The following is a 19,492-nucleotide window of genomic DNA, read 5'->3' as shown; positions in this document are numbered from 1 at the left end:
GGTAAGATTTAGATAGATTGGAACTAATTCTAACTCATACCATTTTGTGTGATTTTCGTTTTGAAAGTCATTCCAAAATGAATAGACAGAAAAGTGAAAGCTTTTTTTTGGGGGGGGAATTGTGGATATATATTTTCTTATGAGGAAAACCACCACCATGTTGTACATTATTTATTAGTATACAGAAACAATCACATTTTCCTGTCTTTCTACTAAGGCTCACAGGCCACTCTAGTGGATCATGGAATCTTCCTAGAGGAAGAAACATTTAAACTGAAAATTAAAGTAGGCATTAGTCAGGGAAAAGTTTGGGGAAGAACATTTTAGCAAGAGGGACATGTAAAGCTTTTGAGACAGGAAAGTACTTTACTTTTTAGGGGACCCGGAGGCCAGTGCAGCTAAACCCAGTAAGTGGAAGAGTCACTCAAGGTGACTGAAGGTGAGATTTTATAGGACTTTAAAAATGATCCTTTGGCAGGTTTAGAAGAATGCTTTGGAAGGGAGTTTTGTTTGGAGTCTAATGCAGTCAACCAGGGAAGAGTTATCATAGTGATAGCGTGAATGAAGATTTGACAGAGACAGTGAGTGAATAGATTAGAGGGTTATTTGGGATGTAGAATTAGAAGCTGTGATTGGTTAAGATGGAGGCCTTACATCTGTAGTGTAGTTATCTGGCTCTTTAAAAATATTTTTTCATACATCTCTTATTTCGTAGCTCTAGCCTGTAGTCCTATAGCAACTTTTCTTTGCTTAGCTTTATTCTTCCTTGTGGTCTAATTATACAATACCTTGATTAAATACACATCTGTGATTACCCTTCTTTTTTGTCTTTAGAGCAACTTCTGGTAATTACTAATAAAGTGGTTTTTCCAAAGGTGTAATGCATCTGGTGCCTTTAAAATTTCCCTCCTTTCTTATGTGTCAAAATAGGGGTTCAAAAAAGAAAAACAATAAAAATAAAAAGTTCCGTCCATTCTTCCTAAAAGTGAAATTTGAACCAGATCTGTTTTGCAGATTGTTTTTTGGTCTGTATAAAAAATAGGGTAATACAACTCAGTTGGCTTTAAGGGATACATACTGGGCCTCATGAGGTTGTTTTGTTTTTGCTTTTTTGTTTTTAATTTCAGGTTAAACTGCTGCCATAATACCTTTGAAAAGTTTTTTTTTTTTCTTCAATGAACATAGTTGCTACTTTATTTATTTTATTTTTATTTTACTTTATTTTATTTTATTTTATTTTATTTATTTTTGAGACGGAGTCTCGCTCTGTCGCCCAGGCTGGAGTGCAGTGGCGTGATCTTGGCTCACTGCAAGCTCCGCCTCCTCCTAGGTTTGCACCATTCTCCTGCCTCAGCTTTCCCAGTAGCTGGGATTACAGGCGTGCGCCATCACGCCCAGCTAATTTTTGTATTTTTAGTAGAGATGGGGTTTCACCATCTTGGCCAGGATGGTCTCGATCTCTTGACCTCATGATCCACCCGCCTTGGCCTCCCAAAGTGCTGAGATTACAGGCATGAGCCACTGCGCCCGGCCCATAGTTTCTATTTTATTATTTAAATGTTTCTATGTAGAATTTTCAGTCTTTTAGGGCATTTCAAAGACAGTGTTCTTCCCTGTCTTATTTCATTTTTATGGCATCCAAATTCAGAATTCTTGTTGAACAAGAGATCTCAGATGTCTTCAAAGGTGCTGCAGATTATCTAGGTTTTCTTTAAATATTACAACTTGACTTTTGAATTAGATCAGTGAATATTTATGTTATAGTTTTTTTTATCCAGGGAGCTTTATGTTTTGGAATATAAATATATTTTTAAAAATCAATAATCTTTTAAGAGTTTTTAGACTTTCTCTTTTATTCTTACATGTTTCAACATTTTACTGTTAGATTGTTCTTAAAGCTTCTGGGGGGCACTTTGTCTTACATAATTGGTTTCCTTTTAATTTTTTCTTAAATATCTTACCATAGCACAACTTAAAAAGAAAGCTTGTTAGATGAAAGGCAAGAACTCTTTTATTTTAATAATAGTCATTGCAAATAGTGCAAAGATGAAAGTTCTTGAATTGTGCCTTGTGTGTGATCTTAGAAATTTCTTACATATGATTAAGCTTTAAAATATTTACTAACTGTAGTTAGTATTCAACTCAAGTGAACATTTCTTTTTCATATGGATAGTTTTTTGAAAAAATCAAAGCAATACTTAATGTGTTTGAAAATCCTAGTAGTAGTTCTGTTGACTATATTACTATTTTATGTCCTACTTTTCATTTTGTAATTATCTTCCTGAAATTTTCTTAAGTGCTTGGTGATAAAACCTAATCATAGTTTAAGGTAAACAAAAATTACAAGAGAGCTCAAAACATAAAGATTGTTTGCATTTTGAGTGTTCTGTGGTTTGTATTGTGATCCTTGATTACTAAGTAACACAGTAACAGTCGAAGCCAGGCCTGTTGAGTACATCGTGAAAACCAGTTTCCTAGTATTTTTCCTGCCTTAAAAAAAAAAAAGCAGTTCCTATATTTATGGCCTCTCTGTCTTAGTAAATCCTGTGATCACTGATATCCATGATGCCCTACTGTGAGTTGATAGAAACTCAGCATGTTTCAGAGCAACTGTGTATCTGGATGGTAGCTCGATTTTAGTAGAGTGGTTTTATTTAATTACACTTTTTGTAAAATTACCCTTTTTGTAATTACACTTTTGTAATGTGTAAATAACACATTAAAAACCATGCCATTTAGAAATAATTTTTAATGTCATTCCTCTTTTTGAGCTAGTTATAATTAATTTTTTTATATGTAGACAGTTTTCAAACCCACAGAAAAATTGGAGGATGAACCTGTATAACTTTGACCTGTATTCACCAACTATTAACATCTTGGCATGCCCGTATGTTCTCTGACACATGCGTGCTTGTACACACACACACACACACGCACACACCTTTATTTTGCCAAGTTATATGAAAGGAGGCTGGAGACATCATGATATACTTCACCTTTACTTTGGCATGTATATCTCAGGAGTAAGAATAGCCTTCTACGTATCCACGGCTCCATTTTATTTTCTAAAAACATCAACATTAATCACAAAAATTATCTGATATATGGTCCATTTTCAAGTTGTCCTCCAAATGTCATTTATAGTCAGATTTAGTTCAGACATTTCCAGGAAGAGCACCAGTGAATTTTGTAACCTCCCAGTGCATCACGTAAGGAGGCACATAATATCAGCCCATCCTGATAAGAACCACTTGGTGGAATTGTGACTGCCGGCTCTTTTCAGGTAGATTTTCCCCTTTGCAACTAATAGTAATCTTTGGTGGGATACTTTGAGAACATTTGAGTATCCTGTTTCCCCACAAGATTTTACCAGTGCTTTTAGCACCCACTACTGATCCTCGCTTGAAGCAATTATTACGTTAGGAGTTACAATGATTTATCTTAACTTGTCTTTTTTCAATGTTAATTAGATGTCTTTCTATCAGGAGGACCTTTCCCATTTCCTCCTTTCTCTCCTTTTTATGAGGTATTGTGATAGATTTTTTATTTTTTTTGAGATAGAGTCTCACTGTGTCACCCAGGCTGGAGTGCAGTGTTGTGATCACTGCTCACTGCAACCTCAACCTCCCAGGCTCAAGGGATCCTCCCACCCCAGCCTCCCAAATAGCTGTGACTACAGGTGTAAACCAACAAACCTGGCTAATTTTTAAATTTTTTGTAGACAGGATTTCACTGTTACTCAGGCTGGTCTTGAACTCCTGGGCTCAAGTGATCATACTGCCTCGGCCTCCTGGAGTGCTGGTATTATAGGCATGAATCAGATAGAAAGATTTTTTAAAATTCAGGCTGGGTGTGGTGGCTCACACCTGTAATCCTAGCACTTTGGGAGGCCAAGGCAGGCGGATCACGAGGTCAGGAGTTCGAGACCAGCCTTGCCAATGTGGTGAAACCCCGTCTCTACTAAAAATACAAAAAAAAAAAAAAAAAAAAAAATTAACTGGGTGTGGCGGCATGCACCTGTAGTTCCAGTTACTCGGGAGGCTGAGGCAGAAGAATTGCTTGAACCTGGGAGGCGGGGGTTGCAGTAAGCCAAGATCGCGCCACTGCACTCTAGCCTAGTGACAGAGTGAGACTCTGTCTCAAAAAAAAAAAAAAATTCAATGGATAGTAATCCATTACTATCATTCCTTTTGATGCTTTTTTATTGAAGTGCAGTTTAATATACAGAAATGCTTATAGATTATAAGTGTGCAGTTTGAGGAATTATCACAAAGAGCTCACAGAGGATAATTGTAAACATTGTATAAACATTGCTCAGTTCATAAATGGAAGGTAGACAGTACATATTCTTTTGTGTCTGGTTTACATCACTTAGTTTTGTTTTTTTGTCAGTTTCACCTATGTTTTGCATACAGTCAAATTGCTGTGTTTGAGTCTACCATTGTTTATTTATTATCAAAGAATATCTGGGTTGTTTGTAGTTTTTTACTAGTATGCATAAAGCTACCATGTATGTTCTTCTATATGTCTTTTGGGTTCAGTAGTGGGTGTAGGATTGCCTGTGAGAAAGGATTTTGGCAGTATTAACTTGCAATTTCTCTACCCAGACAGGGACACAGGTGCTGCTTTTGCTGCCAGAATCCTCTCTAAGGCTCTCATAAATTATTAAGAGCATATTTGGGGATTTTATTTGTGGAAATGTTAATATATTATACTATTTACTATCACATAGTACCACATCTGTATACCACTTATTATCAAGGCAAATCCTTGCTCACTTAATCCAAAAAGAGAATACTCTTTATTCTGTATGTCAACTCATATATAAATGTAAATGGAGTATAATCATATTCAAATTCATCTTATGAATTGTGGATTTTTTTTTGTTTTGTTTTGAGACAGGGTCTTGTTCTGTTGCCTATTCTAGAGGGCAGTGGCATGATCTTTTCTCACTGCAACCTCTGCCTCCCGGGTTCAGACAATTCTCCTGCCTCAACCTCCTGAGTAGCTGGGATTATAGGCATTCACCACCAGTCCCTGCTAATTTTGTATTTTTAGTAGAGACGGGATTTTGCCATGTTGGCCAGGCTAGTCTCAAACTCCTGACCTCAAGTGATCCTCCCGCCTCGGCCTCTCAAAGTGCTGGGATTACAGGCCTGAGCCACCAGCACCCGACTGAATTGTGAGGTTTTATGAAACAGATACAACCTTCGTCATGATATTAGATCTTCTAAATTTTATACCTCATACAACCAAATGAAGAGAAATTGTTTAACCACTCACATGTGAAGATAGTTGAAACTTATGTATTGTAAATTACGAGAGACTTGTAATCAACTGGTTGCATAGATATTTCCAACACCACTGGAGACTGAGTTTTAAAACCATGTACAAATTTTCCTGGGTAAGAAAGAAGCAGGGGACCAGGTGTGGTGGCTCATGTTTGTAATTCTCAGCACTTTGGGAGGTCAAGGCAGGAGGCTTGCTTGAGGCCATGAGTTTGAGACCAGCCTGGCCAACATAGCAACACCTCATCCCTACAAAAATAAAACTAGTCAGGGATGGTGGTACGTACCTGCAGTCTCATCTACTTGGGAGGCTGTCAAGAGGATCACTTGAGTGCAGGAGTTAAGGATGCCGTGAGCCATGATTGCACTACTACGCTCCAGCCTGGGCATCAGAGTGAGACCCTGTCTCTATTTAAAAAAAGAAAAGAAAGAAGCAGAGAAAGCAAAAGTAGCAGACAAAGCAATAATAGGTTTCTATTCATACTGTTACATATGTTTGCTGAGTTTTCATTTTTTTTTTCCAGTAGTGGCCACGGAGGAAGTAGTTACTGCAGAATCTGTGGATGGTGCCATTCAGCAAGTAGTTAGTTCAGGGGGTCAGCAAGTCATCACAATAGTTACAGATGGAATTCAGCTTGGAAATTTGCACTCTATTCCAACCAGTGGAATCGGTCAACCCATCATTGTGACCATGCCAGATGGACAACAAGGTTAGTAGTAGACATTTTTATAAAGTTTGTGTTTGTTTTTATTTTATTTTTATTTTCTTTAAGTCTTCTCTGCAGTCCAAAGAGATTGTGTTTATTTTTAATTCTCAGGAAATTATGATATGTGTTCCAAAGAATTTATTTTTGCCTTGAGTTATATTTGTATAACCCTTTGCAGGACACCTAATTACCTAATTTTATTTGCTTAGGCTAATTAAAATTAAAATTAGCTTGCTTTCTCTGAGTATATACTAGGTGGAAAGAGAAATTGGCCCTAAAGTATTCTGGTTGAAAAATGAGCTTAAATGTCACCACAAATAATACCTGAAATAAATAATTCAAATCAGCATTGGACAATAGTTTCCTAGATCATTTAATGCAATTGGAATACCATGTGAGCTTTTAAAAATATCACATAAGAAAAAGCTACTTAAAAAGAAGTTGGAGCCTGGGCAACGTGGTGAGACCCCATGTCTAAAAAAATTATAAAAAATTAGCTAGGCATGGTGACATTTACTGATAGTCCCAGCTACTTGGGAGCTCGAAGTGGCAGAATTGCTAGAGCCCAGGAGGTTGAAGCTGCAGTGAGCCATTATCGTGCCACTGCATTCCAGCCTGGGGAACAGAGAGAAACTCTTTCTCAGAAAAAGAAAAAGAAAAAAAAAAAGGTGGACTTAGGACTTGTAGTAGGAATATGGTAGCAAATTTTAGCAGCTTTATTGTGAATTCTAACATTTTTCTCCTTTTGGAAACCACAAAGGCTAACAAGATGAAACAAAAGCCTCAACTACATTTTCAGTAAAACTAAAAGGCTGAGAAAACCTCAGAATTCCACATTTTTAAGTGCTGCCAAAAGCATCTGAAGCCATTACAGCCAGAGGGCAAGAGGACTCTCATGGAAATCCACACTGGTGCATCAAGGAAAGAAAAGGGGTTAAGCTCAGCAATAAAGATAAACATGCTTTCTCAGAAGTATAGGGCCCCAGACTCAGTAGGAAGTGCTGAATGCAGGACTAAGATAGAATAGGGCATGAATACTGAGGCAGAGAGAGAAGCTGCAGAAAGTATCTAACTAAGCATTGCCCTGTACCTTGTCTCCCCCTAAAAATAGTGTCCACACATAATCTTGGAGAAAATGACTAGGGCTGGTATGGTGGCTTAAGCCCATAATCCCAGCACTTTGGAATGCTAAGGTCGGAGGATTGCTTGGGGCCAGGAGTTCAAGACCAGCCTTAGCAACACAATGATACTTGTCTCTACAAAAGTAGAAACAACGAAATTAGCCAGGTATGGTAGTGTGAACCTGTAGTCCCAGCTACTTGGAAGGCCGAGGCAGGAGGATAGCTTGGGCCCAGGAGTTTGAGGCTGCAGTGAACTATGATTGCACCATTGCACTCCAGTGTGGATGACAGAGCGAGACCCTGTCTCCAAGAAAATAAAGAAGAAGAAAAAATGAGTAGGATTGTAGAGCGTGTGCCTTTCATGGCCAGTGAAGGGCAGGGCTAGAGGTAGAACTTCACCTAAACCAGGTTTGGTTTTGAGTGGCAGAGGAGGCATGACACTGAACAGAGACCAGATTTGGAGAAAGGAGTTTGTTGCTGTGACAGTAGAAGAGGGAACACTTGGCCTGTGAAGCCTGGGAGGCCATTCTGTCCCACTCTGCTGAAATCTTCTGCTGATAGCTGGTCTGAAATTGGATTAGGGTCAGATGCTTTCACAGAGCGTTAAAGAACTAATTCTAATTTTTAGAAAAGAAGAAAGCTTTAAAAATATTTGTATCAAGCAGACGTAACATTGTTTCCAAAACCTGTATCATTATGCAGACTAATGATTTCTCACAGCTCTGAAGGCTAGAAGTGCCAGGTCAAGGTCTTGGGGCAGGTTTGGTTTCTTCTGAGGCTGCTCTCCTTGATTTGCAGATGGCCATCTTCTGGCCTGTCCTCACATGGTCTACCTCAGTTTGTTTGTGTTATCTGTGTCCTAATCTCCTCTTCCTGTAAGGACACCAGTAGTACTGGATTAGGGCCCATCTCATTTTACCTTAATTATCTGTTTAAGGACCCTGTCTCCAAATAGAGTCACACTCTGAGGTACTGGGGGTTAGGACTTCAACATGTGAATTTGGGGAGTGGGAGTACCACTCAGCCCATAACAAAGATCACGTTTTTTTCTGTAATTAGCCAAATTGATTCTAAAGTTTATGTTGATGGGGCAGAGGGAAGAAGAATAAGGAAAACTCTGGAAAAGAATAGCAATGAGAGAGTTCTACTGAATATTTTAAAAAAATAAACTTTTAAAGCCTTCCTGAATAAAAAATATATAGTTAACATGTGAATTATATAGACTGTACAGTCTAATAGATATAAATTCTCATTTTTTTCCAAGTTAATTTATAAATGTCATGAATAAAAAAGAAAACTCGAATTCTCAATATCTCTAATGTTTTAAATTACATTGTACTAGATAAATATTAGTGTTACTATTTTTAAATTTTTATTTACATTTATAGCTGTCACTAAGAGGGTTTTTCATGTTTTGGCAAAAAATTTTAAAGGCTATGGAACAATTGTAATTTTCCCCATTGTGATTATTAGGATGGCTTCACATGATTTCAGCTTGCACAGTCGTTTTTATGTTCCTGTACTGCTGTGCAAAGCAAGGACAACCTCTGTATATAATTACATTTATATAAAGAGCTACTAAAAACTGAGAAAAAGCCCAACAGTCCAATACAAAAACAAGCAATGTTTATGAACTCTCGGTGCTCATAATGGAATATCCACTTAGTGGATATTAAGAAGCTAAATAAACAGAAGCTCTCTATGTAATGATGTAAGATACTATAAGTATCTGGAGTGAAAAAAGCAGATGCAGAACAATGTATCTGTTGTATATATGCTACCTTTTACATAAGAAAGGAAAATGAGAATGTATATTAATTTTTAAACAAATTAATATAAGGATAATACATAATAAATTAATAAAATGATTATCTGTTATCGGGGTGGGCATGAAGCCTCTCAAAATATGCTTGTTAAATATTTTGATGTTTGAGTCATGAATGAATATATTATCTATATAATTTAAAAATATATGTAAGTACAGTAAAAAAGCAAGAAGGTAATAAAAAAGACATATATGGATAGTCTCATAAAAAGCAGATCGATGATTTGGAATTACTGTTTTGGAATGTACTTATTTTAGATGAGTAGCATCAACAGTGTCAAGACTAGTTTTATTTCTAATAAATCTCTCTGAAAATGAAGTAATACATAAATTTTTTTTCATTTTAGTATTAACAGTACCAGCAACAGACATTGCTGAAGAAACTGTTATAAGTGAAGAACCACCAGCTAAGAGACAATGTATCGAAATAATTGAAAACCGGGTGGAATCTGCAGAAATAGAAGTAAGGAGTCTTTTACCCGGTGTGCTTTGCCGCAGTCATCCAAAATAAATTCAATTTTTTTGGTCTTTTATATTTATTACTGACAGTATTGTTTTGATACAGAATGAAAGTGCGTAGTATTTTCATTTTGTTTATTTTTGCCTTATACATATAGCAAGCCCTCAATAAATAAATATTGAATGAATGAATGAGTGAGTGAAGAATTTGTTTTATAATAGTCTGTCATCTTGACAACACTGGAATGTCTTTGGTTCTTGCACTTCATCCTTTATATTTTAAACTTACACACACCATTCTTACAAGTCACTAAGGAAAATACCAGTATATATTGGCTAAATTTTTTTTTTTCATTCAAAACTGAAGCTAAAATACCTAATTGGGCTAGGGGGTCCTCTTAAAGAAGGTCGATGTTTGTCAAATGGGTTATTTTTTAAAAGCAGTAGATAATTGCTTCTTTCAAGGAAAGTAAATGAATTTAGACTAGCTGTTCATAGGATTCAACTTTTTTTCCCCTCCCCCAGAGTAATTTGTAAGTGTAAACCAGTTTGTAGGTGTAACCAAACCATAGTTGCTTCACAGGTTTTTTTCTTGACTGACTGTAAATAAAATTTTGCTCCATGAACTTGATAATAAATTATATCAAATGAAAACAAAGTTATTCTTGAATAACTTTGAAAGAACAACTGCAACCACTGAACTTGAAATCAGATGAGCTGAGTTTGAATCCCACCTCTTGTTCTGTTAGCATTGAGGCAAGGAATCTTATCTTTCTGAGTTGCAGTTTTATTGTGTTCCAAACTGGAATTTAGAATAATAATGTCTCCATTTTTGGGTTTTTATGAGAATTGAAAAAGTCAGCATAGTCATACAATATTTATATCTGATATGTGTTTGTAGTAAATTTGGTGAATATTTAGTAATTTTTTGTAAAGGTTCTTGTTATAGAAAGGAGATTTTTAAAATAAGCCACTAAAAGGTAACATAAGTCAAACTAAAGACAATGAGAAAATACCCTTTCTAAATTCATGTAAATATAAGACTGGTACATCTTTGGCCACACCACAAATATATTATTGAGTTTAAAAGAATCTGATTAATGGTTTAACCAGAGTATTTGGTAAAATTATGACTTTAAATATTGATGTTGGGTTGTTTTATTTCTTCAGGATTTAAAGTGATGTGTAGGATGTTGAAGTTTTTATTCACAAACTAACAATTTTTCCATTGAACGGTATCAGTATACTTATTATTTAATACTTTTTGTTGTTTTTCTGATATGTCAGATGATCTTTTTCAGACACATAAGGTAAAAAAATGTACTTCGCTTTAACTCTTTAATAAAGTATTATTTTAAAATTACTTGAATTTTTTATTAAATGTAAGCTTATTTAATTCAACAGATTATGTTTTTAAACAATGAATGTGCAACCTGTACCTTTATTTACCTAATGACCAGGGAGCATTGCTGTTTCCCTCAAAGTTTAGCCTGATTTCTTTCTTACAGTCTTTGAGAGACCAGGGAAAATAACTGCAAATAACAGGGAAGTATGAATTGAGAGGTGTATAAAATAACTAGGGCCCAGGAGATGGAGCTTTAGGGAGATTCGGTTTCAGCTTGGTGTGAAGAACAGTGGTTTTCGTTTGCTTGCTTTGTTTTGATTTTAGTAAAGAGAGCTTTCTGGTAATGGAAATCTTGTTCTCCATCACTGGAAATGTTCAAGCCAAGCTTGCCTGACCTCTTAGGGCTATTTCAGAGAAACCTGGAAGCATACAGTGAGTATACAGGTAGTGGTAGGCTGGAGATATAGAATGAAGAGATGACCTCCAATGTTTTCACCAAACCAGGTAATCATTTCCTTATAATACGTGAAGTTGTTATTTTGAATTTATTTTCTTAGGTGGCCAATGGGGTTATCTTGCGGGGAGACTTCTATACTCCTGAGGGACAGCTTGGCCATTAACTGAAAAAGTTTCTCTAAAGCAGCGTCAGAAGACATATTTGGTTGTCATGACTAGTGGCATTCCACTGACATGTAATGGATAGAGGCTGGGTAGACATCCTACAATGCACAAGATAGCCTCCCGCAATAAAGAATTGTGTGGCCCAAAAATATCAATGATGCTGAGATTGAGAAACTTAAAGAAATTTAAAAATTAACTCTATACAAAATCTAATGTTTGGGTTTTCTCCATGTATCTGTGACTGCAATGCCCAGAGTGACTCTCCATAAAGAAGGTGCTAAGAATTGGCCAGGGGCAGTGGCTCATGCTTGTAATCCCAGCACTTTGGGAGGCCAAGGTGGGTGGATCACCTGAGGTCAGGAGTTCGAGACCAGCCTGGCCAACATGGCAAAACCCCACCTCTACTAAAAAATACAAAAATTACCCGGGTGTGGTGACACACGCCTGTAGTCCCAGCTACTCGGGAGGCTGAGGCGAGACAGTCGCTTGAACCTGGGAGATGGAGGTTGCAGTGAGCCAAGATTACGCCATTGCACTCCAGCCTGGATGACAGAGTGAGACAAAAGAAAAGATGATAATACAATAAGGTGCTAAGAATTTATGTTTACAGTTTCCCAACTAACAATGGAGAGGTTTTCCAAGAGTCTCTGGAAAAATTACTTTAAACTGTAGAAAGTGTATTGTACATTTTGTGGGCTTTACATCTGCATATAGCAATATAGGAAATAAAATAGGTTTGTTTTTTGGAGAGAAAGGTGTGAATAAGACACCAAATTGCAATAATGTATATAATTTTATCTTCCATTTATTACTGCATTGAATATATTTTCCGGAAGAGTGTTATTTACAGATTTCCAAAAATAAACGTTAGACTATTCTGAATTGAAATTAATCTTTGTACATGTGTAAGAAATATATTTAGTGTATTAGGAGTAACAGATTTTGTCTATTACTTTATTGTGTGACTTCAGGAAATACTTTTACATTTTCTTTCCCATGGAGGTTAAAGATAAATATGTTTATTAGTAAATTTTATTTTATTTAATTTTTTTAGATAGAGTCTCACTCTGTTGCCCAGGCTGGAGTGCAGTGCTGCGATCTCGGCTCACTGCAACCTCCGCCTCCCAGGTTCAAGCGATTCTCCTGCCTCAGTCTCCTAAGTAGCTGGGATTACAGGTGCATACCACCATGCCCGGCTAATTTTTGTATTTTTGGTAGAGATGGGGTTTCACTGTGTTGGCCAGACTGATCTTGAACTCCTGACCTCAGGCGATATGCCCGCTTCAGCCTCCCAAAGTGCTGGGATTATAGGCGCGAGTCACTGCTCATGTCTGTAAATTTTATTTTTAATGAAATATTTGTGTCCTTTAACTGGTAGTAGATTTGAGATCCTTAGTGCTCTCTAAAAAACTGATTTCTGTAAACTTTATAAAATGTTTTATTTGATGCAAAGTTTTTCAATCTGTGTTTTTTTTTTTAATGGCTATCTTTCCTGATCTGCCACAATTTAAAAATGTTTATAGTCACATCTCTCTCTGTTTTTTTTTTTTTTTTTTTTCTTTTTTCTTTTTTAAGGCAGGGTCTCGCTTTGTCACCCAGGCAGAAGTGCAGTGGTGCAGTCATGGCTCACTGCAACCTCAAACTCCGGGGCTCAAGCAAGCTTCCCACCTCAGCCTCCCAAGTAGCTGGGACCACTATACCTGGCTAGGCTTTTTTTTCTTTTTGTAGAGAGGGTGTCTTGCTATGTTGCCCAGGCTGGTCTTGGACTCCTGGCCTCAAGTGATCCTCCCACCTCAGCCTCCTGAAGAACTGAGATTACTGAGATTACTGGCATAAGTCACCATATCCAGGTCATTTCTCTCTCTTTTTAAAAATTAATGTTTTTATGTATGTTTTTATTTATTTTTTGAGACAGGGTCTCACTGTGTTGCCTAGGCTGGAGTGCAGTGGTGCATTTACAGCTCACTGCAGCCTTGACCTCCCTGGGCTCAAGCAATCCTCCCACCTCACAGCCTCTTGAGTAGCTGGGACTACAGGCATACACCACCATGCCTGGCCAATTTTTGTATTTTTTTGTAGAGATAAGGTTTTGCGGCCAGGCATAGTGGTTCATGCCTGTAATCCCAGCACTTTGGGAGACTGAAGTGCGAGGATCTCTTGAGGTCAGGAGTTCAAGACGAGGCTTTGCCCTGTTGCCCAGGCTAGTCTCTTACTCCTAGGCTCAAGCAATCCTCCTGCCTTGGCCTTCCAAAGTACTAGGATTTCAGGCATGAGCCACTGCATGCCCAGCACCCAGTCCATATCTCTTTTTTCTAAGGCTGAAGAAGGCAAAGTTTTTTCATAAATGGCCAGGTACCAAATATTTTCAGCTCTGTGGACCCTACAGTCTCTTTGTCAACTACTCAGTTCTGCCATTGTAGTGAAAGCAGCCATAGACAATTTGAAAATGCGTGGGTGTGGATATATTTCAATAAAACTTTATTAAAACAAAATCATAGTTGTCATGTTTGGCCCAGGGCAGTTAGAAAATTGACGTTTACACACAAGCAAACAGCTCACATATCCTGCCCAGTTTATCTCTTTTAAAAAACATTTAGGCCAGGCGCAGTGGCTCATGCCTGTAATCCCAGTACTTTGGAAGGCCAAGGCAGGCAGATCACGAGGTCAGGAGATCGAGACCATCCTGGCTAACATGGTGAAACCCCGTCTCTACTAAAAATACAAAAAATTAGCCGGGCGTGATGGCGGGTGCCTGTAGTCCCAGCTACTCGGGAGGTTGAGGCAGGAGAATGGTGTGAACCCGGGAGGTGGAGGTTGCAGTGAGCCGAGATCATACCACTGTACTCCAGCCTGAGCGAGACTCCGTCTCAAAAAAAAAAAAAAAAAAGTATAGTGTTAATTATACTTTCAATCTTAAAGATTAAATGTATTCAGCATGCAGTGCTAATGATCTTTGTCTTCTAGGTTTTATAGAATTAGCCAAAAAATGCTGTGAAAATGAGTTTTTTATTTCACCTAGTAGGCAGAAGGGAGCTATCTTTTCATTTTTATCAAGATAAATTGTACTTCTTGAAGTTAAAATATGCAATATGGAAAATAGGGTTAGGCTCTTTTCACTGTTAGACTACCTCATTCGGTTTGCTTTCATCTTCTGCAATAATTGTGAATCCTTTCCTGACTCTAAATGTTAATAAATAGGTAATACTAGAAGATGCTTTAGAGTTAACCTCTTCCAATATTTCCTGCTAAATCAAGGTAAATTTTTACGCATGTTCGAAACTTTGGCTACCAAAGGATTGGTCTTATTTTTCACATACATGTAAGTTTGTGTTTGTTTTTTTCTTTTTGCTTGTTTTTTGAGACAAGGTCTTGCTCTGTCACCCAGGCCAGAGTGCAGTGGAGTTGCTCACTGCAACCTCAACCTCCTGGGCTCAAGTGATTCTCCTGCCTCAGCTTCCCAAGCAGCTGGGATGATAGGTGCATGCCACCATGCCTGGCTAAATTTTGTATTTTTTTGTAGGGGTTTTGCCATGTTGCCCAGGCTTGTCTCGAACTCCTGGGCTTAAGTGGTCCACCTGCCTTGGCCTCTCAACATGCTGGCTTTACAGGTGTGAGTCACTGTGCCCGGCCACACGTAACATTTTAAAACACATGCATGGCTGTGGACACTCCTGCCAGAGCTGTGGTCTAGCTCCTGGGAAGTAACATCCAACCTTCCACCCCTCACCCCTTCCATTGGTGTCCTTAAAGTCCTGCAGTCCATAGCCAGGGTACTGGCATTGATTGCTTACCTTGGACTCATCCCAGGGTGTCTTTTCTGACTTGTTCCTATCTTGGCTGGAGTTAGGATAAGAGGAGGGGAGAAGAAGTGTTGGGAGGCAGCGGGATAGGGCCTGGGCATTGCTTAAACTGGGGGTAAGGGGCATTCCTTTCTTCTACTTGTACATTTTGTGTAACTGGATTCCAAATGAATCACTCCCACATCTGGTGGGCCCATGAGAAAAAGAAATGTTGGATCTCGCTTCATTCCCATTGTGGGGAAGGAAGTGGAATCACAGAAAGGCAGGGGGATTATACGTGCTCCTGCTTGTGGACCAACCGTGCGAATAGTGAAGGTGAGGAATCCTTTGGTGTTGGCAATGGACAAGAGTCAAGGAGGCAGAGGATACACAGAATAGGATATAGAGAAAGAGAACCTCATACTGTGCCTCTCCAGCAGTCGGCCAACCACTTACCTTTAGTTCCCTCTGACCAATTATCTTGTCCACTGCGGACCCATCATTCTTGTGACAGTCCGAACCCTGGCCTTCACCCCACTCAGAGGTCCTGGGCATCTGTGATGAGGTTGCTTCATTCCTAACTAACCTTGGGCTTTGGTCTGTGGAGGCTGAGCTTTTGTCCTTGTGCTTGCTTAGAGGTGTGGGAATGGGTTCGTTGAAATGTTTCTCCTTGTTTTTCCTGCAATAACTGAATAGGGGCAGAGTGAGGAGGAAGAGGAGAAAGAATACCGTTTTCATTGGATTGGATTTGTGTTTCAGCTCTCAGTTTACTGAGGAGTTTAATACATACATTTTATACCTATATAATTTAATCATTGATAATTTCGTATTTTATTGGTTTATGAAACAGTATAATTTAGGAAATACTGATCTTGATCAGCACTCTTCATTTTAAAGGTGAATTATCATGCTTGCTATTGTAAATGAAAAATAGTTTTAAAAGCAGTAATGTTAGAACCCTATAAATCTAACTCCTTAGTATGTGACCTTAGGAGAGCTACATCATCCCTGAGCATCATTTTTCTCATCTGTAACTTGTGCATAATATCTGTCTCAGAAGCTTATTGTTGGAAATCACCCTGTTTACTCATATAGTGGGTGCTCAGTAAAATTGTTTTATAATTATTACCTTTAGGTAAGAGCACAACAAATGGAAATATAAAGAGGTGTGGTTGTGTATTTCCCTCTTAAAAACTCTTTGTTAGTTTTTGTAGTACGTATAAAAGTACAGGTGCCCAGTTTGGAGTCTTTCTGTTAGTCTTATTTCTAAATAGGAAAATAATTTCCTTGCGGTCGGAAACTGATCCATATCTCATAATGTGGAGCACAAAATTAGGGACTTAAATATTAGTGAATTGATTGAAAAGGCAAGATGTCTAGGAAATTTCAGTAGGTGGCTACTTTTAGCTACTACAGTTTTTTTTTTTTTTTTAAATTTGAAGGATGCATGCCTATATGTATTAAAAATGTATTTTTGCCAAAATTAAAAAAAACCTATTCTTTTAATTAGGAGAGAGAAGCTCTTCAGAAACAGCTGGATGAAGCAAATCGAGAAGCACAAAAATATCGACAGCAGCTCCTAAAGAAAGAACAGGAAGCAGAGGCCTACAGACAGAAGTTGGAAGCTATGACTCGTCTTCAGACTAATAAAGAAGCTGTTTAATTGAAACGAACATGTAGTTTGATTTTACTTTTGGTCAAGAAAGAATACAGTCTTGAACTGTACACAACAAAGGTACAGCCATGGGAATACAGAATGATAGAAGAGACTACAGATTGATAATTGGACTTAAGCCATGAGCTCTGAATTCTTGTAACATAAAACTTTACTTTAGAAGTTGTGAAATGTATTTAAAACTGAATTCTGTAAATAGTTTTTGTTTTTTTTTTTACAGTTCCAAATGAGTTGATAAAGATTGTTGAAGAGATCCAAAACCACAATAAGCCACTGTTTTTGTGAATTCTTTTTGATTTTAGTACAAACCTTAATTTCTCAGAAACAGAACAGTTTTAAGGGTGATCGTTGCTGGTTAGAGCAAATGTTGTGTAATAATTATGGTGGACTGATGCTGGAATTACTCCTATAGGTATAAACCTCTATACAGAGAGAAGATTTCTCCCAGGAAATCTTTGTACAGCTTTAAGTTGTGTCAGATTCTCTGAAAACATTTTTTAGAAAGCAAAATTTTTATATTTGTTCAATTTCAGCTATACCCAAGTAGATTTACATGTATATGAAGCAAATATTTTTTAAAATTTCTGTTTGTACATATTCTGCATGTTTTATAATTTCAAAATGCATCACTTACATAGGTATTTCTCCCACAGAAATGATGAAAGTGACCAGGAAAAAAAAAAAACAAAACCCCTTTACTCTATAGGTCATGAAACTAAGTAAGCTAGCAGCTGGTTTTATTGGAATGACAATGTTCTCGGAAGGAGCAACCTACAAGATAACTTGAATTTGCCAATTCTGCAAAATCTGTGCTTTTTCGAAAATTTAATAGTGGGGACGTGAAACTGTATTCTGTGCCTTCCATCATGATTTCCACATGAAAGCACTTTAAGGCACTGGATTTTAAGATAATGTTTTTGGAAAACTCAATGTATATGGGTTTCTGAAATATTTTATGGACTTATTTCTCCCCAGGAAATTATTCTTATGGAAAAAAATTGCTTTTGTATGTAGAACAGGAACTTTTTGTACTACAGTGATGCAATAGACATGTCTAATGTAACTTCTACTTTTCCCTTTGAAAGCTCAGTGTCTGTGCTGTGACTTGCCCTCATCACAGTATTGTTGAATTCCACAATGTATGGACATTAAACACTGGCAGACTGTTCACTTTTTCTTTTTTTTTTTTGGTAAAACATTACTTCAAACCCCTTTTTCTTGCTTTATTTTTCAATGTTTTATTGCTTTATGAACTGTTTAGCCCTAACATCCCTCTAGGTTATCTATACTGTATAAAAAAGCAATTACCCTTAAAACTGTACTCTGGCCTACTTTTCTATTTTGCAATTAAATATCTTTTTCACATATGTTCATTGTAGACTTATGTTTTTATCACATCTTATTAACACATTAAAAATGTTATCCTACTGCATATTTGAGCTACCATATGAGAATATTTTATACTCTCCACAGTGTGACGTTAAAATTCCTGAGGTAGCTCTTGAGAATTTGTTAACTCTCTCACTGGAATTACCAGTTTATTTGTTAATGTAATAAAGGGATCTGTGGTCTGCCCGCCTGATGGTTACTACTGGAAGCGCTTAAAAAGGGTTTAGGGCAAATTGAAGAACTCTGTAAGGAAGAGGAAAAAGATCTTTTTCAATTTTCCACTAAATTTGCCATATTTTAAGTGATCCAAAAACTAGTTTTTAAAAATGCCAGGGGCGGGGCACAGTGGGTCACGCCTGTAATCCCAGCACTTTGGGAAGCCGGGACAGGCAGATCACAAGGTCAGGAGTTCGAGACCAGCCTGGCTAACAGGGTGAAACCCCGTCTCTAGTAAAAATACAAAAAATTAGCCAGGCATGGTGGCGGGCGCCTGTAATCCCAGCTGCTCAGGAGGCTGAGGCAGGAGAATTGCTTGAACCCGGGAGGCGGAGCTTGCAGTGAGCCGAGATCGCACTACTGCACTCCAGCCTGGGTGACAGAGCGAGACTCCGTCTCAAAAAAATATAAATAAATAAATAAATAAATATAAATAAATGCCAGGCCATATTTCCGGTAACATGAAGTGACTTTTTCTGCAGTCCTGAAAAGTCAATAGAGAATGTCTGTTTCTGGTTACAGAGAGCATTAATTTGGCACATTAATTTGTCAGGTGAGGCAGGGTGCTGGTACAGCAGCCAGGTACCCTGACGTGGTGCAGGAGCAGAGACGGGCCAATGTCTTCACCCCAGAGTGCAACCACTGTAGAGTTTTGCTTTCAGACCAGGCGGCCCCTGAAAAGCCTCAAGACAATGTTGGGAACAAGTTTGTGAAAGCTAACTTAATGTTGTCTTTGACTTCCAATCTCCTCTCCTGCTTGAGACTTTACCTGGTGCAAGAAATAATTTTGATTCCTAATAACAACAGCTGGCATAGATGGGAGAAAATAATTGGTGCTTAAAAGGAGTAAGTCTGTGGTGGCATCAGGCACTCAGGTATCTATGGCGGAAGCTCACCTTTTTCAGAGTCATTGTTATATAACTTACAATTTCTCAATCATTTACATCTCATTTACTGTTCTGTAAAATCAATACTTAGACAAGAATTTGTAATTAAAACTTAAAATCGGTTTCTTTTTCCCTTCACTTATTTCATACTGTTTTCAGGTGGGCTGTAAAAGCTTTGCA

General features: G+C 37.7%; 1 protein-coding gene across 6 annotated transcripts in view; it reads left to right on the top strand.

Annotated features, from left to right (window-relative positions):
* The window catches only part of GABPB1 (GA binding protein transcription factor subunit beta 1), a 77,465-nt gene extending 59,213 nt beyond the window's left edge, over positions 1-18,252 (top strand). For 3 of the 6 annotated variants that reach the window (XM_025390014.1, XM_025390011.1, XM_025390009.1), the window contains 3 exons: positions 5,813-5,998; positions 9,289-9,404; positions 16,656-18,252. In XM_025390014.1, the coding sequence (XP_025245799.1) occupies positions 5,813-5,998; positions 9,289-9,404; positions 16,656-16,808 (455 nt within the window). In that variant the 3' untranslated portion in view covers positions 16,809-18,252. Of the gene's footprint in view, positions 1-5,812; positions 5,999-9,288; positions 9,994-16,655 lie in introns of those variants that run through there. The other 3 variants (XM_025390010.1, XM_025390013.1, XM_025390012.1) reach the window with 3 other exon arrangements.
* Positions 18,253-19,492: the final 1,240 nt, after the last annotated feature.

The sequence above is a fragment of the Theropithecus gelada genome, chromosome 7a, assembly GCF_003255815.1.
Source record: "Theropithecus gelada isolate Dixy chromosome 7a, Tgel_1.0, whole genome shotgun sequence".
Lineage (NCBI taxonomy): Eukaryota > Metazoa > Chordata > Mammalia > Primates > Cercopithecidae > Theropithecus > Theropithecus gelada.
Note: the sequence above shows the minus strand (reverse complement) of the source record. Positions and strands in the feature narration are given on the sequence as shown.